A 20,111-nucleotide genomic window follows, 5' to 3' on the forward strand; every position below is an offset into this window, starting at 1 on the left:
TTCAGGTGGCAAAACTTCACTGTGCCTCCAGCACTCCGTCTGCGGTGCTGTAGTGTATTACAGGAACCTCTTTACTGCTGTTTACTTTTTCATAAGCGGAACTCCCAAGTTGCCAACTTACAAGCCAGACTGCAGCGTGATCTTCTTTTTGAGATAACGGCATTAGGATCTTCTAAAGCCCTGGGTGACAGAAAGCATTGACCTATTTACTCCCATTTCACAGGGAAGGACAAAGAAAGGACTTTGCCAAGCAAGAGTGCAAAGCAGCCTGCTGCAGTGAAGAAGAAGCCAAGATGGACCACTCAAAATGAGCTTCTGCCACTGTGGGGACACAAGACTAGTCGCAGCCATTTTCCTAGGGGAGTCTCCCTGACCTTCCGGGACAGGCTGTGCACCTAACTCTGCCTGCGTGGTGGGTGATGTGCAACACGTGGGGAGGGCAGGCCAACTCCCAGGCCTCCTCTCCCTCCTGGCATGGAGCTTTTGAACCTGTGATCCCTTGCAGCAGCCACCATGGGTGCCAGAGATTGAGGCTGGCTCAATATGTTCATCTCATTACCCCTGTCAATGTAGCTGGAGCCAGTCCATCCTGCTGAGACCTCCTTTGGTCAATACTGGCAACCTGTCAAGCTATACCCTCTGCTAAACAAACCACTCCACTTGGAGGGGACCTGTTACAGCCCGAGTTAGAAAGATGTCTTAAAGCTGAATGATTTTCAGCAGTAACTTCTGACTGAGAGGGACACTAAGTATGTCCAAGATGAGGCCTTGTATTTTCTCCTCACAACGGCTAATGCCATGTAGGGACAACATCTGCACCATTCACATGCACCTGAAGCCACAGAGGGGCCATCTGAGTATCAATAGGAGCAGGATTTAGTCCTCACGGAAGGAAGGTGGTTTCACACGGTATATTGTGCAAAACATTCCCATTTTCTCCCCACCTTGTCCTTGGCTGAGACAGAAGAGGCAGCGATGCTGCCAGTCCCAGCTTTGCCCTAGCACTGTCACCTGGGGTCTTTGGGAAACGGAGGGAACAGTCGTTGAATGGGCTGGATCTGGCCACACTCATAACACTTGCCCTAACCCCACTCTGACCAGCGAGATACAAATAGAGGACACACCATGGGGGACAAGGGACAAGGCAGCTGTCCCCACGTCACTGACAGGTAAGCAGTGCTATCTCAGCTCGAGCACCTACAGCATCCCTGGGCTGTAGCCCTCCCTGCCTCCATCCCCATCCCCCCCAGCCACTGACAACTCCCCGCAGCTCTGCTCCAACATCCAACCAGCCCCTTCAGCTCCCCGGGCTGCCATCCCTGCAGGGATCCCCCCGGTCATCAGCTGCCACCCTGACAGCTGCTCGCCTTAGATCTTGTGCCACATCTGCCAGCCGCACGAGGACATCTGAGCTACCCTAGGGCACACAAAGGCGGTATCTAACAATGCACGGGGAAAGCACAAAGCATATCAGGACCAGGAAAGAAGGGAGAAGCAAGTGCAGAGGAGGCGGCTTGATGCAGGGAACTGAGTCCCTGCTTCCAAGACACAGCAAGGAAAGCCCAGCTCCTTTGGCTTAGCAAAACATAGGCTGAGATAGTGTGACCTCTACATCTGCAATGCATCTGGGGAGGTACCAGCAACACAGAAAAGCTATTGGTATTAAAAGGCTTCCCCCTTAGCTGCACCAACAGGGATCTCCAGCCCATCCCAGCTGGGTAGCATGGTGCTGGTCAAATCCCTTGCTTCTCTTTGCCCTCTCATCCACTCAGCCTGCAAGATCATCGGGGCAGGTTCCCGTTGTGCTCGTGGCATGTCTAGCACCGCAGGACCTGCAGCTCCCCATGATGCAACTAAATTAAATGAAGACATGAGACAGTCTGGAGCTCCCAGCCCAGCAATGTGGGCAGGAGTAGGGCACGAATTTCTATTACTGTGTTCTCAAGCACTCAGGTTTTATGGTAAAGATTTTACTGTTGAAAGGTCGCTGGTGATAGCTTATAAAAAGAGAGAATTAGGGAAATTTTTTACTCTGTTGCTGCTATCCAGACCCTCGTGAAGTTTTTCAGCAATCTGTAATAGCCTTTCTTCAAGGCAGTTGAAGGCTCCATTTCATCTTTGTACAGACAAAACACAAAATCGGTAAACTCGGATTGCCTTTTAGCTTGAAGCTAACACTTCAAAGCATCTCAGGAGAAAACCATCAAAAAGACCTGAGCAGTTTGTACCCCATTTCCAACCCAGATGTGCCTAGGACCCACTGCCCAAAGCAAGCAGGTGCCTAAAGAAGTGAGATTTTCAAAGATGCCTAACTCCCAAACACTTCAAATCTCTACACATAGGGCCTGTAGGACTTAGTCTCTTATATCCCTCATGAAATACAGATCTTTTCTTTTCATTTTACCAACTCAAGTGTTGTAAGAAGCTTAACTCTTGTGTTAGCAACAATTCATGTCTGACAAAAATTACTTCAGTTTTTTTTTTTTCCCCTGGTAAAGTCTGTGAAACCTATCAGTGCTGCAATAATACTGTGTCAGTATCTTCAATACATAAAAACCATCACTTAGACAAGAGAAAAGCCTTGGAAGAGCCTTAGCTCCCAGGCAAATGGAGCTGCTAAGTGGAAAACTGAGATTATATTCACTAGTGGTACAAGCAAATAATAGTGGAAGCAGAAATCGTTGGAAAACCTAGCCTAGCACAGCTTAAGATGCTAGATCTAAAGTGCTTTTTCCAGATTTGGACAAATTCTTCCAATTCCTGGCAGTAAGGGATGCAGCCCATTGAATTTAAACTATGTGACTCTGATCACTCCATAGCTAATGGGAGACGGGTACCCCCCCATAGCTAATGGGAGACGGGTACCCCCAAAGAGCAATTTATCCCTTACAAGAACAGGTATTTAAGGTAGGTGAGGCTTCGCCATTCCCTGCAGAAATACCTTTCTCTGCTGACTGCAGAAGAAACCTGAATGATGGCTTAGGTGGGGGCTTCACTTTCCCATGCCTGAAGTTAAAAAGCCGATCTTTAGTGGTTGTGTTATTCCTTTAACCTGCAAAATCTTACCTCACCTCCCTTGTGTTTCTTTGCAGCCCAGATGATGGATAGTGGATGGTCTACCAATCCATATAAATACCTAATTCATTTTCTAATCTTAAAAAAGCCCTGACTTTACCTTGGGGCAAATACTTTTTAAGGTTAATTACACATCATGTAAAACTCTTTCAAAATCTTATTTAAGTTAGATGTCTTTCAATTTCCCAGAGTACTTTCTCCTTCAATGATGAGAAAGGATTGTTCATCTTACCTTCTACATTCCTGTGATATTTCCAGACCAATACTTTTTTAAAAAGTTGCTAAAATTAGCTACTTATATCCTTGTTTAGATGCTTAAGGAATTTCAAAACCAATGCATCCTAAGCTCAGAAACCCCTTTCATGCTGCCTATCCTTTTAAAACCCCAACACGTACGTTTTTGACACAAGGTGACCGAATTGCCAGAATATACACAGACAGCCCAATACAGAGGCACAGACAATCTGCAACTTATATGGTGCAAACCACTTCCATGTATGTAGATTAGAAATATCCTGGATTGCTAAAGCCTTATTTTTTTTTTTTTTCAGCAGGAAAAGTAAGGCAAGAATTTACCTTCACACACAGATTGGTCCTAAAATGCTGATGAACAGAGAAAGCCTGTTATCAAAAAGAAGCTATTCAGCTCTCATTTAAAAATAATAATGTCTAGTCTTCTTAGATTTTGAAGAGTTTACTTTCTTTTTTTTTTTTTTTTTTTATATTTACCAAAGTGTAGTTTTTGACCCACATTTAAAGTAAAACTGGGCCTTTAATAAAACCCTACATAACTAATCAACTTCAGGTGTTATCATTTTATTTGACACGCTTTATGGTTTAACTTTACCTAACTTGAATTTGTCACTCTTTTGACAATTCAAAGTATTTTCCCATCTCTTTGATAGCAGGAAAAGGCTCAGTAAGTAACACATGGACTCAGTGTTTGGGCCCCAAAATAACACAGTTTGGCTAGCAAGCAAAAATGCCAAAGTGAGTACACAGAACCTTTAGTAGCTGTTACGGGTGACGAAACGCAAATAAAAATAGATGGATGATGTGCCCCCTTGAAAGCATTCGGAAAGACCTGTGGAATTCATTTTAATATGGTGCAAATAAAGCAGAGAGACAGACGTTTCCTGAAGGCAAGAACGACAGAGACACAAAATAAAGCGTGCTATTGTGTCTCCCCACTGCCTGCCAATATGAGGCAGTAGAGAAGTTTGTTTTCTTTTCCCTTTTTTTTTAAATCTCAAGGATTAGAAAAGATTGATTTATTGAACTGCTGAAAATCTACAGGAAGGAGTTGGAAAGTCCAGCAGTCCCCTCATAAAGCAAACGGGTTCATCGCTAATTAGTGAAGGAGCATCTTCATGGTGAGAAAAATCAATTGCAAGCAATAAAAGAGTGCTTAAAGGATTTTGCCTTTGCGTTTCGTGACAAAGTTACCAACTTGATGGCACAAAGCCAAATGTCTTCCTAATCACCTTCCTTAGGCTGCTGACATTCATCACATGGCTTTCCAAGCCATCATTTCTAAGTCTTATCTTCTGGTTCCTGCACCATCTTTGACAGGAGGTGGCCGGTCCCCTGAAGACCTCTGTAACCACCTTGGGGGTCAGTGGGCCTGTCACAGCTTCATTTGCAGAAGAAACCCCTGGCTTTACATGCCTTGGAGATCTGTAAAGGTTGAGGTCCTACCTCGGCATACGGGAAATTTTATATAGATTGAAAGCCACTTCAGTAACTCTGACAATTTTATCCAGACAAATGCGGCCGAACCTTCCTCAGCCCTACCTGATGCCCAAGCCCAGGTTTTGGGGCAACCTATGCCTGATTTTTTCTGCCAAAGGCAAAGCATCATCCCTTTCCCCCTCAACTCACCCAGGGAAGTCATGGCCTGCTTTCTGAGATTTGTTCTTAATTACTGCAATTGGAAAGAGCAATTCTGTTAAGCTCATCTCAATTTCTGTAAGTAATTAATTACCCTCAGAATTGTTTACCCTGTTTATTTCCTTCTTCCTAACTTTGCAAAGGTATGGCATGATTATTCAAACCACACTGATGTGTAACCACATATCTGATTGTTTCCACACGATATGGATTCAGCAAAGCCTTTAGACACATTTGTATTATCCAAATAGCACCGGCAGGGCTTGCTGACAAAATACTTAAAATGTACGGCCTTTTAAAACAATAATCATGATTTATGAGTTCACAGAAAGACCTTAGGTATTTAATATCTTCCAGGACACTCTCTCAAATCAATAACCACTGATTGATTTTTTTTTTTTTTTAAATTCGGAAAGGACGACACCTGTCAGTGGGAAGATTAGTGCTTTACAATCACCATTCAACATTAATGCAGCCATCACAAAAGACATAGATAAACAAGCAAAATCCAAAGCCAAAACAGTCAGATATTAGCCAAACCCTTCTGTGAAAAACTCGAACAGCAGCAGATTCCAACAAACAAAACTGGATGCCGCCATCACCATCACTGGGTGAAAAAGGCACCCAGACAGAAGTGCAATCTCAGATGTTTTTTCAGCATCAGCAGGGTTTTGCCTCTGAGGTACTCATAAACTCTGCACTCTGGCAAAATATAAATGTGCCATATCTTTTCTTGGTAGGAAGCTTGTAAATACTTCATTTTGTGCCAACTCCAAGTGATTTTTCTGGGTTTGCTTTAGGCTGCCTGTTCAAAGTTTACTCATGCAGAGATGCAGACGAAGGCTATACAGAAGCAGCACTGAGCTACCCAGGGGACTAGGAAGTGTGGTGTAAGAAAACACAGGATCCAGGGAGATACTAAGCCAACCGTCAGGCTTGTGAAGGCACGGTACTCTCTCTCAAGGCCATATGAGACACAAAGATCATAGCCTGAGCTCCTGTACAAGGAAAGTGAGACAGGCAGTTTCTAATGCCCAGCTCAGTACTCCGTGGCTAACGTCTAAACTTTGCACAGGGGGAGGTTTTCCAAGGGAGAGAAAAAGCTATTCCTCATTTTCAGAAGTACCCAGATCATTTGGTCATCCTTCACAAAACACTCCTGTCAAGTTTTCTGGTGACAGAGAACGCGCTGCCTGCACGTCCCAAGCACTGTTAAAACACACACTTCATTTCTCATCCAAGTTTATCCAGACCCAAACACTGGCTTGGGGGCTCTTTTTCTTCCCTAGGATCAGATTATCCTTTCCTGGAGCAGGAATCCAGGGATGATTCCTCTCCAGAAGGCGTCCCTGGAGCTGCTGTGCTCTGAGTCTGCTGTCCCTAGAAGTCAGAGGAGTCCAAAAATGCTGCATATAGCACAGTTGGCTGGGAAGGACAGATTTTCAACGCCCTATTCTGAACAGCCTGCTCAGTTACTTTTTCTGTTTTGTTAGTAGGGCTGTATGAAAATCTTAACAGAAAGCTCATTCTTTACAGGCACTGCTATTTTATTTAACATTGTAAGTTATAGGTGATGGCCAGTCAGGATTTCAGGTCACGTTTAACAGAGGTTCACTGTGGCTGCTGTAAGCGTTTGCATTCACTAGCTTGTGTTTCAAACCCTTTGTACTTCGTCCTTCCCACCACTCATGCCAACACATGCACCTCGTCGAAGCTGCATGGCTGCATGTAACCTCCTCTCCCTGCTTGCTGCTCCAAAGGAGGAGTCTGCATGTTGCCACAGATCCTCAGCCCTTACTTTGCTGGGAACTGAGAATGCTGAAGATACAGGAATGGGCCTTCTGCACCCAGACGCTGAGCTGGGCATGCTCCCAAGAGCTGGACCCCTTCGTTGTACCATGTCCTCGCTGTGCACTCCCAAGCAAACCCAGAAGTAATGAAGGATTAAAGTGCTGCTGTTCTGCAAGTCAAGTCCCCTGGGTGAACCCAATGCAATATTCAATTCCAGACCCACAATTCCAGCATCACAAACTATTTCCAAGTTGTAGCATCATATGATTAAACAAAAAAAATCTGGACACTGATAGATGACTTTAAATCTCAATAGAAAAAGAAGAAATAATCTTATTGTCTCCCTACTTGTTTCTAAAATGGCTAGAATAAAGCACAAATTAATCTTCCTTTAGTAAAAGGATACCTGCTACCAATTATTGTTCTGCATGGGTAATGTAAGCTCTTCCTACCGAAGGAGAAGAAATCTTGCATTTTCAAAAGTCTAACTCATTCCTCACTGCACCAAGCCAGGATGTTTACTTTTTCTGCATTTCAATCCGCTGAGTAAATAAAACTAGACTGGTAAACCTCTGCTCCTGCCAGCACAATACCGCTGTGTTAAATCAAGGATTTAATTTAAACATTTCTGCAGATGATTTTTGGAAGTTCTATTTAACCTTTGTTTTCAATTTTCTACCTAACTCTGAGGATTTTTTTATGACTTAAGAAAACCCGCAGGACTGAAACAACAAGCTAATCTGGGGGCTGGGATTAGTCATGTCTCTTTAAATAAAATACATATGTTGAAGCAAGAAAATGAGCAGATAATCACTTACACCCATACAACATATGGGGAGAGCATGATATGGCAATGGTTTGTAAAGGAGGCATATTGTCAAAAGGGCCTTCTCAGTTTTGTGCCTGATGCTCCTTGCCCTTTGCCTCTCCCAGGCTGGGCCATGCTCCCTACAAGAGCCCGGACTGGGCTTTGCAAGGTTTTATATAGTAATAATCAACGTTGAGTCTTTGCATTTGGCTCCTGCTTTTGGCTTTCAGGTTGCACATTCTCAGATTTATTTCTGTAAGCCTGTGAACAAGAGACTCCCATGGAAAAAAAAAAATAGTATGGTGTGAGTTTTGTTTCTAGTCAGAAACTTGGGAGAACATATACTTTTTTATTTATCCATTGAATCAGGGCCGTGTGCCTTTAGCCCCAGACCATTTGAAGCTCCCACGGCAGCCTGTGAGCTGAGGGGGGACTTGTTTTGGTCATTTGGGGATTGATTTCTGAAGAGTGCAATGCAGGACATTTCTGCATTATCCCCATTAACGTGATTTCAGTGTATGTTCTTGTGAATCTGGCCACAATACCTAAAACCATTCTCTCCTGTGTTTTCAGAATAAATACATTTCTTCCAGGAAATTTCAGGTTTTTGATACAGTGCTTATTCTGCTGTTGCAGAAGATGGGATGGAAGCAGGTTTCCACAAGAGGGAAGAAAGCTGCAACAAAACTACAGTGATTAATGCCAGGATTAAACTATCTTAAGGCCTCTAATTAATAGTGCCTCTTTAGCAACAAAAGGAGCTCCCAGCTAAAGACTCTGGGTCTCCCTGTCTGAAAGAAAAAATAAAATTTCCAGGATGACTTTCGGGTGGGTTTCTATTGCACTGGATGAGCTTTTCTGACAAACCCAGGACTACAGCCCGACACACTCCTCTCTGAAGAGGTCCTCACGAGCTGTGCTTTCTAAAGAGCATCCAGGTGGCCTATGGCACAAGCCAAGCTATACCCTGGCTAAAACAATAATGCAATAAAATGGGACAAAAAGAGAAGCGAGCTCACAAAGCCCTTCACCTCCTGCCTTCTTTCTAGCAGGTCCGCAACTGCGCTTGGCAGCTACGGCCGACGTGTCGCCCTTCCAAAGTAAATAAAATAAAATCTTGTTGCCACATACTGCAGTGCAGAAGAATGTCAGGAAGTCTGGTCTGGCCGGGGAAACGCTAACAAACCCAACCACAGCCAGGCAGTGCTGGGGGGAGAGGGGACGGGCACCCTCCGGGAACTTCAAAGGAAAGGTTTAGCTTGTCAGGAAGAAAAAGGGTGGCTTCTGGTCTCTGCTAGGAGAAAGGAGGTTTCACTCTCTCCCCTCCAGCCATTTGGAGATGCTCTGTGTAACTTCAGGTGTGGCAGCTGCTCAGCCCTGTTGATGAATCCTTTCAATCCCCTTACAGGACTTGCCTTTTGTTAACCAAATAACTGCTCTCCCCACCCAATTTTCTACCAGTTCTCCATGTCAGTAACTAATGCGCCCCACATTGTGCACAATAACAGCATACAGCAAAGACAGGACCTCAGATTTCAGCAGATATGGTGAAGAGCACATCTGTATTACCATTACCTCTTTTTTTTCCCTCTACTAATGCCACGATGACCTGAATGAGCAGTATTTAAATGGCTGCAGAAGCACTGTACTGCCACATAATGCAAAGGCATTTGGGGAGGGGGTTCATCTGAAACCCTCCATTTTGCACAGAGAATGGGGGTTAAGCATCCAAAAACACATGGATGGTTTGTCGTGCTGCAGCATCTGGTACGACTCAGATGAAAACCTGGTGTGCGAGGACCACAAGCGGCCACAGTACATGCCTGACCATGCGCAAAAGAGTTGATGGATGGAAAACTGAAGAACTGTGCTGGACGATTCACATATAGATGTATTTTCCTTTGTCACATAAGGCTTCCTACAGGAATGTGAATATAAAAAAGATTCAGTGTACTCCTGTCTACGACAGTCTGAGACATTTCGCACATCTAACATCTACCCGGCACAATGGAAAAGCGCGAAGAAGAGACTTCGAGCTGCTTGACTCCAGAAATCACTCCATACGGCAGCAACCTCCGGTAAAACAGCCTCGCAGCTGCTCTAAAGTATTCCAGCTGGTAACACGTCCTCGCGAGGAGCCATCTGGTAGCAGGAGTGCATCAATACCACACTGATACGCCTATAGTCTCCATCTCGTAGGCTATAGATGCAAGCAGCACAGGAGGCTTTTGCCATCCAAAAAGCTTGTGTCGTCCCTGGCTTGAAAGATCTGTCTTCCCTGCAAGTTCCTGAGGGCTGGGGGAATCAATCCTTGGAAACAACGCCTTCCCGGGTACATTTGTTGACAGTGAATCAGTTTGCGCTCACGAGCAATTTTGTGCACCCTTTGCATCCCACTTACGCTCTCAGATGGGCCATGAGTGAGATGATACAAATGATATGGGCAGAGCTACCAAAGACTACATGATGCTCCTCACTGCCCATCTCTGCTCACCTATGTTTGCCAACAAGCCACGAAGAGATGAAAGAGCAATTGCCACAGTAGACCTTGAGCGCCCAGAAACGGCCATTGGGAAAGGCTGGAAAGGAAGATCCCCTCCCGCCCCGTGTTCAGGGAGGCATGGGCAGAAACTACAAGCACCACCCAAGAGGCAGTCGTTTTGGCATCCTTGTCTGCATCGCTTCATACTAAAGAGATCTTTAAAAGGCAGAAGAGATCTGCACCCTGGATGAACCCTTACAATTTCTGTTTAAATGTATTGAAGGAAGACGTCCAGCTGAACTTTTTCAGGTCCTCAGGTCCTAAGTAAAAGCATGCTACTCTTGGTGATGGTACTTCTTGCGAAATGGGAGCCAGTCTGCCCTCCTGGCATCAGCAGCAGGCACAGAAATTCTTGCAGCTCCGAACAACATATCCCATGTACACAAGCTCACACCTTCTCCTGGCTACGTGCCTCAAAAGCAGGACTAGAGCACGAACCTCGCTGTCTCAGTGGGCGCAACCCACTGAATCGGCTCAGTACCAACCTGCCATACAGGGAGGATGTTCTCGGCACAGGGGGAAGGACCCACATATGTGGCTACCCTAATTCCCTCTTGAAAGTGCTGGGCTAAGCTGGAAAAGTTAACGTGGGTAAAAAATAAACCAGCTCTGTACTCATCAAATCTCTTGCTGGGTAGCCCCTGCATAACCAGTGCTCCACCATGGGAATGTCAGATTCTCCCATGCTGGCACAATAATACAGGGACTGTTCCTGAAGGTTAGGGAAGTTTATTTTTACAACTTTGCACAGTGCCTACAAATCTTTCAGCCACACAGCATCTGGTTCAGGCACTGCCCTTTGAATGGCTTTTCTGTTGGTGCAGTAATTAAAGGTATCCCAGGTGACACCTGATCCCTTATCAAGTTCATTAATTTAAGTGGAGTTATTTGGCTCTCTATTTTCTATACTTCATAATGTATTTCTAACCTTTAAAGTGACATGGGCAAGCACTAGATTGCAGGGGCGCTTATTAACAGCCTATTAAAATATTTTATGGCTTTTATTTTTACGTTTCCATAGGGAATCAAGTATTTTGCTGTTGTTGAACAGGCTCACGATTTATGTTGCGAGAGCTTCACCACAGCCTAACACAGAGCAGCGCTAGGAAATGAAGTGGGAGAACAAACTCCCATTCAGCTCCCCATGTGCCATAAAGCTGTCACATGCAGATGGCAGCAAGGGGCCTTCCAGTGCAGGCCCTCAGTTTGGTTTAGTTTTTTAAATATAAACCAATAAGACAAGATGCAAGGCTCTGGGACCATGCTGAGGACCAGCAAAGGCAGCATGCGTCTTGAGAAACAGATCTGGATGTCTTTTCACCCGCTGCCTATATAGACCCACGGAGGTAAGCTCAGAAAGGATCTTCCTGGTCACCTGTAAAATAACGTGGTCTGTGGCTTTTTATTCGAGAGCTGCTGTACCATATCCACATTTTGCAACTGAGTTAGAGCCAATGACTTTGGAACAGGACTACAATCTTACCTAGAAGAAGACTACAATTTTACCTAGAACATGACTATGATCTTACCTAAAAGTTTTCCAGAGATTGCAAGCCCCTCACATCCCTAGGAAAGCTCCCTCAAAGGTTAATTCTCTTCTCTGTTAAAAATCTGCACTTTTTCCTAACTCAAGCATATCCGATATTGAGACAACGCAGGCCTTGGATTTAGGGACTTCATCCTGCTTAGGTATTCAGAAATTATAATCAAGGCCCTTCTGAAATTCTTGTTTTTATAAACTTCCTAGGGTGAGCTTGGGGTCTTCCCGAGTTTATATTATGTTTCTCTTATTTTTCAAGCATAAAAAGTAATTTGTAATGAAGCAACATGTTTGGAAGGGTATCAGCAACATACTTAAAAGTATTTTAATTACTTGTGTTTTCAAAACGTTTTTAATGAAGTCAAATCAGGAATAGACACTCATCTGCCAAAGAACCTATAAAATATTTTACAATGACATTATAATTGGCATAACTGGTTGTATAAACTCCTGGCATTTTAAACAAAGATACGAGAGATTAGCACCAGCAAGATTATTCAGTAGGCAATTATTATTTCTGCTTTAATTATAAGTGCTTTGTTTTTTTTTTTTTTCCCAGTTTTTAATTTAAATGCCATACTGCAAGGCTTTCTAGACAGATTTTGTGTGGGTAACCTTAGAAAGACTGTTCTCAGCAAGCAATCCCATAGCAGTATTGCATGACGAGTAGTCATATTAAATAAGTATTATTAAATGTACCATTCCTTTAACGCCTCATCCAAGACCAAATGAAAGACTATCATGCTGGGATCAGTCCCAGACATCTAGGAAGGACTGCTCCAATTTCGATGGCAGGAGAAACAGAGGCACACTGCAGAGCAGCCTGCCCACAACCTGGGCAGGGACAGACATGGTGAATGAGCACCCTGTGGGTCTCTGAGCTCACTGGGGTCTCCTGCATTTGTACAGGCTCTGGTCCCCTTTCCTCCCAACCCTTGAAGAAGAAGCTGCGCCTAAGAAACTAAAACTTCACCCAAAGGACCGTGCCAGGTTGTGGCACACCAGCAGTATCGCAGACCTTGCTTGCTGGGTAAGTTTTAAGGTGGGACTGATGTAGTTTAAATTAAAGCCTCATCTGCGTGAGCAGCTCAGCAGTAAGAACAATAACAAGCAACTGTGCAATTCAGTCATCTCCTAACGAGCTCCCCTCACGCCTCTTCTCCTGCTCCCACCACGGAAGAGAGGGGAGACCAACTTCCAGCCATGTCACACAACGCTCTCCTTTCCTGGGCAGGCAGTAAAGCGCTGACTCCCAACAATTTCCTCCTCCTGAAGTTCATTAGATGGTTTTACTAATTAGCAGGCTCCCCATCTTATCACACACTGCACCTGAAATCCCACTTGTATTTTTGAAGTGAGTAATTAAAGCCAGAGATACTTGAATAAACAGGCACTGATGCAGACTAATATTCTATCAATATAATGAAGCAGCTTGCTAGACAGTAAGATGCCCAGGCTCAGATGTTAACAGAGTCCAAGGGCAAAACATGCCTTGGCTGGAAAGCACATCCTCTGATGTGGGCACCCCCAGGTAAACCCCCGGTAACTTTGCTGAAAGTAATTAGATTCTGGGGAGAATTTGGGTCATTAAATCCGTCAGGGGCCAAAACAAACAGAAAAGAAGTAAGGCTGCCACCCTCAGAGCACAGAGAAATAGTAACGATCAACAATTTCAACACCTTCCCTGTAGAGACTGCAATAATTAGCTGGCAATTATCGGGCACGATTTCCTTTTACGTAGAGGGACTAGGAGGTTACCTACTTCAAGGACAGCAAATGCAACTTTGCTTCCTTCATGCAAAATTGAATGGAACATGCCACCACTGGCATCTAAATCCCAATAAAGGTAGTGCTTCATCATCAGCCACTTGTTGGTACCTATTAGAAACCACTCTGCAGTGCCATAACCCAATGTATTGCCCCTGGTTATCACTGCTGCCAGCAGAGCTGGTTCTCCTGTACGCTCCTCGGAGAGGAATGGGGGCATAAACAGCAAAAGACAGAAACAGGCAGAGAGAAAGAAAAAAACCGAACTACTTACTTGATATTGTCAAGACATCCAGATTCAGGTTTCAGTATGGCAGTATGATGAAACATTTTATAGAGAGCGATCCCAAGGAAGATGACATTAAGCTGCAATGGGGGGGAAGGAAAAAAAAAAAAAAAGGTTACGTGACATGGCACAACATGATGGGGAGAAAGTCAGCTTCTCTGTAACAGATGAGTTGCTGTAGGAAATTAGCTCTCGCTACAGTTTTACAGAGACTGAATGACAGAAAACTGCCAAGCATTTTATAAGGTGAGCTGGCCTGTAGACTGCAGGACTGGTGATGCCACAGCATTACCAAAGCCATGGCACTGCATATGTTACTGATATGGGGCTGGTTCCAACATCAACTGTAGTGCTTCAAATGATGCTATGGAAAATTAAAAATATTTGCTGCAATGGCTCTTCTGTGTCTGAGAGGTGTACAGTCATGAAAAGTCATTCCAAGCATCTTGCTTAGCTGCCCCCATTGTAATGAAGCAAAAGAGCATCTTTTTCTGTGAATATATCTTTTAAATACGGTGTAACGGGAAAGATGGGCAGGGAAGTCATGACTGCTGAAGATGCTTAGCACAATGCAACGTTGAAAAATAAAACGGAAAAAGAGTTTGATTTGTTCTGTAAAAGCTGTGACGATGTTTCAATGCCTCAGTGTTAACAAGGCTGCCAGTTCCTGGAAAGGAGTTCCCTTAAAAGCCCAGGCCAGGGTTTGAGACATAATCAAAAAGGGAAGATATCTTTTTATGAATGAATTGCTTAAGGGGAAAATAACCCAACAGTTTTAGTTGGTGGTGCAGCCCCCTCCCTGATGCGGAAGGCTTGTGAAACGGTCCCCAGTTGCAGGAGAAGCAGGAGAAGCAGGGACAATGCCTGCATTGAACCGAGCTTGCCTGGTTTGCTGTGTTAGCCAAACTGTAGTCTATTCAAAACAAAAGATGGTTTATTTAAGCCATATTGTAGCGATTAAAGTATAAGAAAACTCCAGCTGCCTCTAAAGTTGGGTTCTCTACCTTGTTGCTGTGTTAGCTGATATGCTGGCAATGTGCTAACCATGAAGTCACACAAGCTTCAACTTCTGCCGGGGAGGAAAAACCCCCATCAAACCTCTCTTCCAGTTTGGACTTTATTTCATGCCCCCCACCCCAGATTTCCCTTTTTTGCATGATTGATGCAAAGCTTTGCTCTGGAATTCAAAATGGGGGGGCAGTGAGGGGCATCAAAATAGAGTGTGGCACTTCTAAATGCCCAACGGTAGAAACCAAACTCTGCAAGTGCCTGCTCCAAAGCTCCCCGGCCCATTTCGATCAAGTATTTTGCAATGCCAAGAGCCTCTTCTAATGAGGGTCTAATTGCTTGTGCCAGGTGGGGTCAAAGAAGAACATGCCTTTCTCAAATTAATCTGTGTAAATTAAAGATAAAGAGTAAAGGGACAGCAAAAGTTTTATTTCTTGACCTGAGAGATGGAGTAGTTAATTAGGAGTTCTTACCATAATTATCAAGGTCGCCGGTCCTATAAAGCTCCAAATGAAGTAGGTGTCAAGTCGGAGCCAACATCTGTAATGAAACACAGGGGAGAGAAAGCATTCAAGGACTGCACCCAGGACATACATCAAGAGTGAGCGAGTGACAGAGAAGAATGTGAGCTGCAAAACACGCTGGTGGGAGACAGGAAATATTACATTGCTTGTTCATTTAAATGCTGAATTATGTGCCCAATTTCTGACAGCGCTATTGATGGAGTAAGATAATTACCTCTGGAGGAAGCAGGGAGAAAATGGCAAAAGGCCTAGTTGCTAAGGCTTTCCGCATCTGTCGGAAAAAACCCTTAAATCTGTGGGTTTTTTTTAAGGATGAGGTCCGATGAGCATCCATGGAGCTACTTCTTCGCTTTAAGCGCCTCTTCCCTCTCCGGCTCTGATGCAACACAAGCTGTCTGTCAACTGTCAAGCGAGATGCCATCTCTCCGGCAAGAAGATCAGAGCAAATTTGGTGCAAATAGGAAGCAGGATTTGGATAACAGAAGGCTGAGGTTTAATTAGGTTCAGCAACTTCCCCTTTAGAGCATTTTATTTCCCTGAACCTCCGGAGTGTTTTGTTTCCACTAATGTTTCGAGGGTTGCATATGGTCTGTGCTATCACATGAAGTTGATTCATGGCCTAAAACTAAATTATTAATCGCTTAATTTCAACCGCATTTAATACTCCCCACATTTTTTAAGGCCCCTGGGAAATTACATTTCCATTCCTAGTTCATTCCAGGCGACAGGAAGATAAAATGGAAGTGACTGGTTACAAGACAGACAAATATAAATTCCAAGAAAGTTTCGCACGATGTTTCAAATAATAATATCTTGTCGTGTTTGCAATGCTGCAAATCACAGCTCCGTTTATACACAGAGGACTAAGAACGCATAAAACCACTCTTACACTAAACATCTGATAGAATTTCATAATTAGGCAAGCGACAGGAACTGTATATATGAATTTATCATGGTGGAAGACATAGCAGTTCTCACAAATGACAGCTCTAGCGCATATGCTGAATGTTTTTTCCCTTCCAATGAACTTTGCAACAGGCAGAAAGGTCTGTGCCAGCAGCCCCATGGAAGGGAGCAGCAGGAGCTGCCTGCTGAGAGAATAAAACATGCCCTGAACCTCTATGACTGGGAGAAGCCAAGATATGAATAAATTCAAAGATGTAGATAAAGCTTCTCACTTCCCTCCCTAACCATATAAATTTCAAGTCTCGTCCGTGTTGAAGATGTATCGATATATATATGGTCGTACTGTTATTTGTCACAAATTAAAATACTGTCACTTCCGAGACCGTCACTCCTGAACTGGCTCTGCAGCTGTTCATCCAAAATCTTCATGTGACAGCATCAAAATCTTAATGCGAGAGGCAAACAGAGGCTTTCAGAGCGATTGCAGGGAAATCTTGTTTCCTCTGCGGCTGCTGAAGTTCAAGGTGATTTAGATGCAGCTGGTAATGGAACAACACGAGTGACTAGAAACTATTTGAGTCTGATTTCCTATAGGAAAGAGTTTATGCGATCATGACATCTGTGTATCACCCATAATAACATCTGAAATGTCGCCCAATTGCAATTGGATTTGACAGAGGAACAGAGGTTTCAAGGATAATGAAGTCCCTGTAAAAAGTCCTCCTCCCGATCCCTGAAAAAAGACGTCTGTATAACAGCAGCTCACACATTACACAGCATTTCAGACTTTATACTTACCCCATCCCATAGGAAAAAAGTGTAACTAGTGCTCATGCCTCAGCTGCCACATATAAATCAGGGAATATGCAGCCCCACAACTTTTTCCTACTGATAATAAGAGTGCTGGTGTGTGGGAGAGGACTCAGAGGGCTGGGGTTTTTTTAAATTAAAAAAATTGGAACTTTTTTGCCAGTTTAACATTCAAAATATCCCCCAGCCCCTAACGCACAGGAGTTGGGAGCACAGCGTATTTTAATTGCCAAGAAACTTGGTTTTCCTTCAGCACAAAGAGCGAGCCGGCTCTTGGAAAGCCCAGGGAAGAGGAAAGACATAAACTCTCTCTTTACTCCTTAAAGCATGATGGCCAGCCATATGGTCACATCTGATGCAGCTGGTTTTGAAGGCATATAGATTGGGGCATGGGGAAAAACGGTGAAAGCTGAAATACAGCACAAGGGAAAAGCTGTGCCGCGCTGAGCAAAGAAGCATGAAGCAACTGGTTTCCTTTCCAGCCAACCAAATGGATGAAATTTTCCACCCCGTTCCCCTAAAAGATCTGTCTGTTCCGTTGTGGACCACAATTCAGTAACATGAGATGGATGCTGTGGATGGGAAACAGCTGAGGAGCCAGGTCCTGCCCTCAGGATAAGCGGGGGACAGGCATGGAGCAAAAGGGTCCCCTTCCAACAAGAGACAGCTTCATTTAAGTGGGAATACAGCTTGCGAAAACCAGAGAAGGCTTTTTTTTGCCTCTCTGCATGCTTTAAAGAACGTGATGTCATTTTTTATTTGTTTGAATAGAAAAATCACCTTTCTATGAAACCGCGTATGACACTCAGTCTTGGGTGACTAAACGGAAAGCTGCAGGACTGCCTCTAATCCGCAGAGGGACTTTAAAAAGCCATTTTTTTGTGGTCATCAGGAAGAGATGCAACTTTGAACCCGTTTAAGTCATACCTCATTAAAAATGCAAATTAAGACCAAAACATCAAAACACAGGCATCCCGCCAATTGCGTTGAGGAGCTGTAAATTGCTAATCAGACAAACACCATACTGAGCTTTTCTTCCCTTAAAAGACAAAAACCCCCATACACAATGAGCTGCATAAATGAGCTCCTCAAAACAAGGAAGCAATCAGGCAACTCACTTCCCAAAGTTGCTAATCTTGGGCTGCAGAGTTACTTCTGACCCCCCATGTGCAGCTGCACCGTGAACAGGGACTTGGCGCATTTCAAGTTTAGATTCTGCTGCCGTTAAGCAAAAGAGCTGCTTCAGGGCTCAGTATAAGGCAGAGCGGATTATCTGAAAGTCTGCGGATGCAGGGAATGCTGCTCAAAACTCCGTTGCTTCTTCCAAGAGTCACACCAGTGTATTCAGTGCTTGTAACAAGCTCTGTGGTGCTGCTTTCCTTTACTTTTTAATTTCCTCCTTTTCCACAGTGACAAGTCACTATATTCACCTAAAGCTTTTCCCAAGTAATAAAGACTACAAAGAGTTTACTCTATTTTCTGCATGAAGAGAAATCAAATACTAAACTATCCCTGGTGTGCATTAAATATAACCAATAAACAATCATTAGCTGCCATTGGACCATAAAATTTGAAGAGCCCTAAACATATCATGTTGTTCATGGGAGCTCAGCGGTTTGTTTCACGTGGCTATACAGCCTCCTTGTCTGGGTGCAGTAATGGGATATGTATGCACAAGACATGCCTTTCAAGGATGCAATATAGGCTCTGCTTAACGCAGTCCAGCATCCACATTGCTCATGCTTCCTCCTCCAAATACCCAGCACAAACACTGAAAATAAAACAAGTTCAGTGGAGCCACCCAAGACAGACCGTATTGTTAGAAGCTATTTTCTGAGCAACATTAACATGCATAAAATGTCAGCAGCTGGCTGATGGACTTGGAGGCTGTGTACATACACCGGGCTTTCATTTTGCTTTCTGACAGCTGGATTGCTTACCATGTATATCGTGCTTTATAGCATACCAAAAGGGGTTGGGGTGGGGGGGGGAGAAACAATAGAGAGATTCCTGTCACGATGAATTTGATCACCAGTGGATGAAACGTACCTACAAGTATGTTTTCTAAAATATATTGAACCATTCAAAGCATAGCCGTTTTCCTCTGAGATTTGTAAGAGGCGTTGATATGAAACCCAGGACAGTATGGGAATACGGAATAGCTTCTTGCTGTTGATTTTGGACAGCCTGCTACTTGAGTGAGTCCTCTCAAAGGGAGGCTGTTAAAGTCTTAGTCCAGTTTTTACTGAATTTTAGACACAAGTTATTTTCAAACACTAACAACAACTGAAAATGCTATTTTCCCTCTGCATTTTGCAGCATTGCCCACCACGATGCTTGACATCAGATCTGGCCAGGAGATGGACGGATTTGGTTAACACACAGCACAAGGCAAATGATGTTAATTTTTAAAACTGTAATCCAGTATCTTCTTTTTTGCAGCAAAACTTGAGACATGGCCATTTAAGACGCAGCAGCTGAAGACCTGGCCTATAAGAAATGGTCACTTGGAAGTTCACGTGAGCATCGCCAGAATCGCTTCGGCAATGTTGGTGGACCACACTGTCTGCAGTGGTGCCTCCTGCTTTTCACCTTTACTTCAGAAATTACAATTAGAACAAGGTGAGATGCAACATTTCTGATTTACCTGGGGGAAAGGGCCAAACATGGCTCAGCTTGCTCACGTGAATAGTCCCTGCTGGCCTGAATGGGATGATCTTTTAATGGAATCACTACGCTGCCTGCTTGGTTATAAAACCAAATTAATCTCCTAATATGAGTGGTTTGAACTGCTCTTAAACAAAAGAATAGCAAAAGGAAAAGGATCAATTCCATTCCTTGGAATAATTACGTATAAGAGAGTATCTTTACCGGGCAGCTACTCCAAAATGCCAATATGAATACTAGTACACGGGATGCTTCAGAAAATCACAAGCACAGAGAGAGGAACAACTGCCTGTTCCTGACTAGGTAATCTGGGCATGTGTTACAGGAGGGCTGGATTTAGAAAGGAAAATGAAATCAAGAAAACCTACATTGGGTGTCTAAGCAAATCATTCTGAGATGTATGAATGGTGGCACCAAATGCCAGGCAAAAAACAAATAACACTAACAGCTCCATAAGTCCTGCTTAAACAAATGCAATAAATAATGGAGGGAGGCAA

General features: G+C 43.9%; 1 protein-coding gene across 3 annotated transcripts in view; it reads right to left on the bottom strand.

Moving 5' to 3' along the window:
- The window catches only part of ADGRL3 (adhesion G protein-coupled receptor L3), a 513,913-nt gene that overhangs the window by 34,877 nt on the left and 458,925 nt on the right, over positions 1 to 20,111 (bottom strand). For all 3 annotated transcript variants that reach the window (XM_087736050.1, XM_087736051.1, XM_087736049.1), the window contains 2 exons: positions 15,181 to 15,247; positions 13,688 to 13,779 (listed from right to left, as the gene is read on the bottom strand). In XM_087736050.1, the coding sequence (XP_087592176.1) occupies positions 13,688 to 13,779; positions 15,181 to 15,247 (159 nt within the window). The remainder of the gene's footprint in view (positions 1 to 13,687; positions 13,780 to 15,180; positions 15,248 to 20,111) is intronic.

Source organism: Nipponia nippon, unplaced genomic scaffold, assembly GCF_047370975.1.
Source record: "Nipponia nippon isolate SJK-2023a ecotype South Korea unplaced genomic scaffold, ASM4737097v1 scaffold_6, whole genome shotgun sequence".
Taxonomy (NCBI): Eukaryota; Metazoa; Chordata; class Aves; order Pelecaniformes; family Threskiornithidae; genus Nipponia; species Nipponia nippon.